Source organism: Neophocaena asiaeorientalis, unplaced genomic scaffold (genome assembly GCF_003031525.2).
Source record: "Neophocaena asiaeorientalis asiaeorientalis breed wild unplaced genomic scaffold, Neophocaena_asiaeorientalis_V1.1 scaffold15, whole genome shotgun sequence".
Taxonomy (NCBI): Eukaryota; Metazoa; Chordata; class Mammalia; order Artiodactyla; family Phocoenidae; genus Neophocaena; species Neophocaena asiaeorientalis.
The window spans coordinates 798,437-804,436 of record NW_020185328.1 but is presented as its reverse complement, the minus strand read 5'-3'; the positions used below and the strand labels follow the sequence as shown (position 1 = coordinate 804,436).

The window sequence follows — 6,000 nt, the reverse complement described above, 5'->3', positions numbered from 1 at the left end:
CAGGCATGGTGCTGGAGATTGCCATGGTTCCTGCTTTCCAGCTATTTACAGTCCACTAGAGGAAGTAAGTGCATCATGCTAGGGGAGCACTGAGGAGGCCTCTGCATCCTTAGAAGGAGCCTTTAGGGGTCAAGGAACTCTCCCTTAAAAAAAATTTTTTTTTTCACCTTTTAGGAAAGCAAGTGAGGACTGCAGTACCACCTGGAGTTTTAAGGGAGGGGAAAAGGTGTGGAGGGTAAAAGGGAGACTGGGGCCTGTGTGTTGAGGCCAAAGGGGTAAGGCAGCGGTCCCCAAACTTTTTGGCACCAGGGACTGGTTTCGTGGAAGATAGTTTTTCCATAGACGGGAGTAGGGTGGGGGGAGGTAGGCATTAGATTCTCAACCTAGATCCCTCGCATGTGCAGTTCACAGTAGGGTTTGCGCTCCTATGAGAATCTGATGCCGCCACTGATCTAACAGGAGGCGGAGCTCAGGCAGTAATGCCAGCGATGGGGAGCGGCTGTAAATACAGATGAAGCTTCGCGCTCGCTTGCCCGCTGCTCACCTCCTGCTGTGCGACCCGGTTCCTAAGAGGCCATGGGCCGGTACCGGTCCATGGCCTGGGGCTTGCGGACCCCCGGGGTAAGGGAAGAGTGACTAAGATGGCTATCAGGTAATCAAAAGGAAAGTAAACATAGGAAAAGCAGGTATTGCAAGAAAGAAAAGTTGGCTCTTATTGTCAAGAGGTGATAGGTTGGCCTGCTTCTGAGGTGGCAGCTTTGTCATGGCCCATTGCAAACAGTCAAGGGGCTCCACATCCTGGGTGCAGACAAGCCAGTACTGAAGCTGCTGAGATGCAGGGAACCATGGTATGGGGGTGCTACACAGCAGCTAAATAGAGTAGAATGGAGATGTAAGGAAGAAGCTTAAGCTTTTCAAATAAAGCTCGGAAGAACTAAACGTGTTAGTCTGGAATAGCAGGAGGCATGGATGAAGTGTTAAACATGAACAAACAGAGCAAATGCTCATTTCAATTTCTAGAGCTCTGAGGGACATCTGGTAAACCAAAGCTGCCTCAGCTCCAGTGTTTGAGTGGGATGGTGGTAGGGTGGATGACCCAGGCTTGACAGGGATTTAAGAAAAAGGTTTCTGGATCTTTCATCCCATTTGTTTGCAAAGAGTACTATTAGCATTTAGACTAAGATTCTTCTCTATCAGCTTAGCAGAAGTGCCTATAGTTAAGGGATAGAGGCAGTGATGGGTGAAGGGAGGATGATAAGCCAGAGGCCATATCTTTAAAGTTTTCCAAGTTCATGCTGGGGAAAAGAGAATTCTCTTCCATGCTCAACTTGAACTGTCTGAGGACCAGCTCAAGAGTTTTCCTGAGGAAGGAAAGCAGAATGCCTTCAGAAGGGATGACTTATGAGTGCAATCTAGGCAGTTTGGTCTTAGACCCTGAGGTAGCCCCGGTCCTAAAGGCAGTATCAGCTGCAGTAGAAAGAAGAGGAAACACAAGGGGTCAGAGAAGCTTTGGCCCACTCTTTTACAAGACATTGGATTTCAGAGAGGGGAGGCTGCTTGCCCAGGGTCCTACAGTGGGTTTAGCAGTAGCTTTCCACCATCAAGCTGCTTTCACTGAAAAAGGGTGAAGGCAAAAGAAAACAAACGGGCAAAACTAAGGAAAAGGTACATTCTTAGGCTTCTACAAATAAGGACAACCATGACCATCTTGGGAGCCCTTTTATATTGGTGTTCACTGGGGTCTTTTATGCCTGCATATGTAAAACTAGGTCGATCTGTTTTGAAGGTACCCAGTAATTGTCACTAATATGTACATCATTTAGAGTTGTGCTCTCCAATACAGTGGCCAAGTGTCATATGTGACTAATTACAATAAAAAGTCAATTCCTCAGTCATACTAGAGATACATCCCTAAGTAATCAATGGCCAATGTGGTTAGTATCTGTTGGATCAAACAGGGCAGCTATACATGTTCACATTTCTATCTCAGGCCTATTGGACGGTACTGATCTAGACATAAGACCTGGTTTGTAGTAGCTGCCTTATAAGTTGACCCTTAAACGATGTGGGGGTTGGGGTGCCAACTCCCCTGTGCAGTTGAGAATCTGCATATAACTTTTAGCTGGCCTTCCTCATCTGTGGTTCTGCATCCATGGGCTCATCCAGCAATGGATCATGCAGTACTGTAGAATTTATTATTAAAAAAATCTGTATATAGGTGGACCCATGCAGCTCAAACATTATTCAGGGTCAACAGTAAATAGCTGTTGGATGAATGGTCCTCTGGACTGTCTGCCATTGCTAGTAAGAGTTTTGGTTTCCACTCTTGCCTTTCTCCTTTCTGGCCAACATAGCCAAGAAAGTTGCAGGAACCCAGATTGGAGTCTCTAGGTCCACACAGCAGAGGATGTGATCTTAAGGCTCTGGAGAAGGCAAGATGAGGTATCTTGAGATGAGATTCACCCTGAGTTGGCTTGCCTGCCCTCTAGCTGCAACCAGACCTGATGGTAGCACCCAGACGTAACAACCACTGGAGCAGGTGGCTGGGGAGATGGGGCACGCTGTGCCACGTGGAGGCACATCGACTTTCCAAACTTCAAGCTTTGCCACTCAGAGCATGAGGGAGCCACACCTCATCTTTAACTGATCCAGAGTCAACTTCTCACCACAGGAGAAGGTGAGTGGGTGAAGGGAACTCGAGGGGAAAATGGAAAGAGAGATGTGCCGAGGCAGTTCTTCCTGAGGGTCAGTTATGGGAGGCTCATGTGAAGGGAGATAATCTATGTTGGAGGGTAAGTAGCCTTCATGGGCAGGAAGGTAGTCCACTGGGAGGACTGTCGAGGGGCTGGCTGGGTTTCCCGGTGTTGAGTCGGGGCCCTTGCTCCCCAGCACCTTGTACAGATCCACCCCTTGTCCTGTCTCTGCTGTGAGAGCTCTCGGAGGTGGGGGGCTCGAGGCACTGTATCCTGTGTCTTCCTCAGAGGTATAGTGACCTTGGACTCCTTGTCCCTTTTCTGGCCAGTTGGGGTGATGGGAACGTCTGAAGGCTGGGGTCACTTGGTGAAGGACTTTGTTGATGACCAGGGTCTCAGGTTCCTCGGGAGTGGGACAGTCTGTCAGGAGCCTTTCCAAGGCCAGCTGCGTCTTCTCCTGAGAAAGGGGAGGAAGAAACTCATGTGGCTATGTTGAGTAAGTAGCCATGACGACCGACTTCTCCAGGGTTCCAAAAGGCCTGGCAGCCTGCACTGCCTAGTCAGCTTGAGGTGGAACACTGTGGGCCTTTACTTTGTGAGGTAAGAGAATCAGTTAACATTGCTGGGGAGGCAGGCAGGCAGGAGCCGTGGACTCCTCTCAACCCCAGCCAGTGAGCGATTCACTACCCTGCTCAACCTTCAACTAGACTTGTTTCTGGTGAGTCAGACTGCACCAGCTGCTTTTCCTCTAGCAGAGAGGGTACGAGGGTGTGCAAAGGAAGGGCTGAGCTTGCATCTGTCTGGGGATGAGGCACAGAAGAACTTAAAAGGGTCACACTAGGGCTGAATCCTGAGAGATGTATAGTATTTTCCAGGTAAGGAGGCGGTGGGCAAGGAGAATTGGTCTATTCTGGAACCTGCTAGTTCTTTCTTAGGACAGACACACTGAGGCTTCAGAAATAGAAGGAGGTCACATGTTGAAGGGACTTTTATGGGATGCTAAAGACTTTGGGCTTTGATACAACTACTGAAGGTTTTTTGTCAGGGTAGTATCCTTGTCAGTTATGCTCATAAGAAAGAACCCTCTGGAATAACTTTTGGAAATGATGTTCATCCTTTCTTCCCTACAGCTAATTTCAGTTGTTAACTTTTCTTGCTTTGTCTTTCTCGACATCTAATTAGTTACCAGCTCTTCAGTGTCATATCTTTCCTTTCCAAACTTATTACTGATTCCTGAGTCAAGTTCAAGCACTTTATTAACATTTCTTTTTACAGGCTTTATTGGGCTCTCTTTACATCCTTGAAACTGTTTTATGCTGACTGCTTGATCTTTCTGAAACAGATCTCCAAAGCCTGCTTTCATGAAGCCCCTAGTGACTGTTCCCTCCACTGGATTCCTACAACAGCAAAGAAGCCACCTGTTAGGTTCTTAGCACAAGAAGCTTTATGCTGTCACTTTTTTTTTTTTTTTTTTTTTAACATGTCTGTAAGCTATCTGCAAGTAGGGACCATGCCTTAAGGGAGGAGGAGAATAACAAAAAATAGCATTAGGACAGGGCAAACCCTGAGGACTAGTCCCAACTCGGAGACTCTACAGCTTGGGAAAACTCAGTCTACCTGTCTGGCCTTTGGATCCCTCATCTGTCGGATGCCAAGTTGTGCAAGAATGGTTTGGTTTGGACTGGCCTCTGATGTCCCCACCCTTGCCTTGAGCATGGCAATTGCCCCCAAAGTGAATGACAATGCTGTCTTAGGGTAGACTTCTGCAAAGGGCGCTGAGCAGCCAGAGGGTACGTGTGTACTTTTCTTTCGGGAGCCTGCTTTTTCCCTATCGCTATGCAAACTGGCCCTGGCACATTGGTCTGGCTTGGAACGTGACTGGCAGCGGCCTAAGTGCTGAGACCACTGCTATGGAAGAGATCTCACTGGATGAGGATCACGTTGTTTTCACAGTGCGAGGGGCAGTATCAATAGAAGCTGTTCCTCAGAGCTTTTACAAAGCAGCCCCCCTGGCTGACAAGTCCTGGGGCAAGGCGTCTTGGACCACTAATAACTCAGGTACATCATGGAAACTATTTTAAGCTTTTACAAGCTCAAAATAGATAACATCCCAGTGATCCCCTTTATGACTGGGCCTTTTCCTCTACAGCTTTAAGACCCATGGCTTTTTAGCCACATTTTAAGAAATGGTAGGGGGATGTACAGTCTGAGAACTTAAAGCACATTTTGTTGGAGGTGAAAGACTGTTGTGTTTCTGATGTCTGCCCCAGCCTGTCACCAGGAGAGCAGTTTGGGTCTTTAAAAACAGTTTACCCCTTCAAGGGTCAAGTGACATGGGGTTCTGAGGCTGCCACAAGGCCATCATAGATGGCATGTTTAATTTTTTTTTAAATTTTCTAATTTACTGGTTATTTTTGCAAAAGAAATATATGCACATAGTTTTGTAAAAAAAACATTTTTAAGTTCAAAGGGAATTTGTAATAAAAATTAAGTGGGCTTCATGCCTACAGCTGCCTCCCCAAAGGCAACCACCATTATCAGTTTCATATTTAGGCTTCCAGAAATACCCTGTGCACATGTTGGAGACTGTGTGTGTGTGTGTATAAAAGCATCTTTTTATACAAATGAGAACCCACTTTAGACAATTAGTACAAACTTTGCTTTTTTTCACTTTTAAATATATTAGAGATGTTAGACACATACAGGTCTCATTTTTTTTTAGTAGTTGCATAACATCCTGTTGTACAGATATACCCAAATGTTTAACCTAGCCCCCTGGTGGCCGGTTACGTTATGGCTTCTGTTTATAATGCTGCAGTGAACATACTCATACTGTACAACTTTGGGCATGTGTATGGCAATTTCTGTTACTTTTTCCACGTGTTACTTTCTCTAACTCTTTGTCTTTCTCAGCATCTCTTCTAGGCTTTTATGGGCTCTTCAGTGGCTCTGCATGCCTCTGTATCCCCTCATGTCCAGGCAGTGGCAAATAGAGGCCATGATGCCACAGCTACCAGCTTGGGAGCCAGGTGTCAGCGACTGACCCAGAGCTGCTTCTCACTGTGCTATTTCAGGCTTTTAGGACATGGGACTGTGGAATCTCCGCATTGGAAGAGAGAGATCTTAGAGCTCAGTTGATTCAGTTCCTGGTACCTGAATCCCCTCTAATACTAGCAGTGGCATCCTTATTGAGTGCCTTCCCATAGGTCATCACAATATTGCCACCAAGTGAGGGCCCAGTGTGTGAACACCTCTTGAGTTAGTCTGTTCAGCTCAGAGGTTTTGACTGCTGGAAACACACCCCTCA

General features: G+C 46.7%; 1 protein-coding gene across 4 annotated transcripts in view; it reads right to left on the bottom strand.

The window, feature by feature from the left end:
- Positions 1-437: 437 nt before the first annotated feature.
- Positions 438-6,000, bottom strand: part of IL12RB2 (interleukin 12 receptor subunit beta 2) — an 80,741-nt gene continuing 75,178 nt past the window's right edge. For all 4 annotated transcript variants that reach the window (XM_024734589.1, XM_024734590.1, XM_024734592.1 and 1 more), the window contains one exon: positions 438-3,150. In XM_024734589.1, coding sequence (XP_024590357.1) covers positions 2,611-3,150 — 540 coding nt within the window. In that variant the 3' untranslated portion in view covers positions 438-2,610. The remainder of the gene's footprint in view (positions 3,151-6,000) is intronic.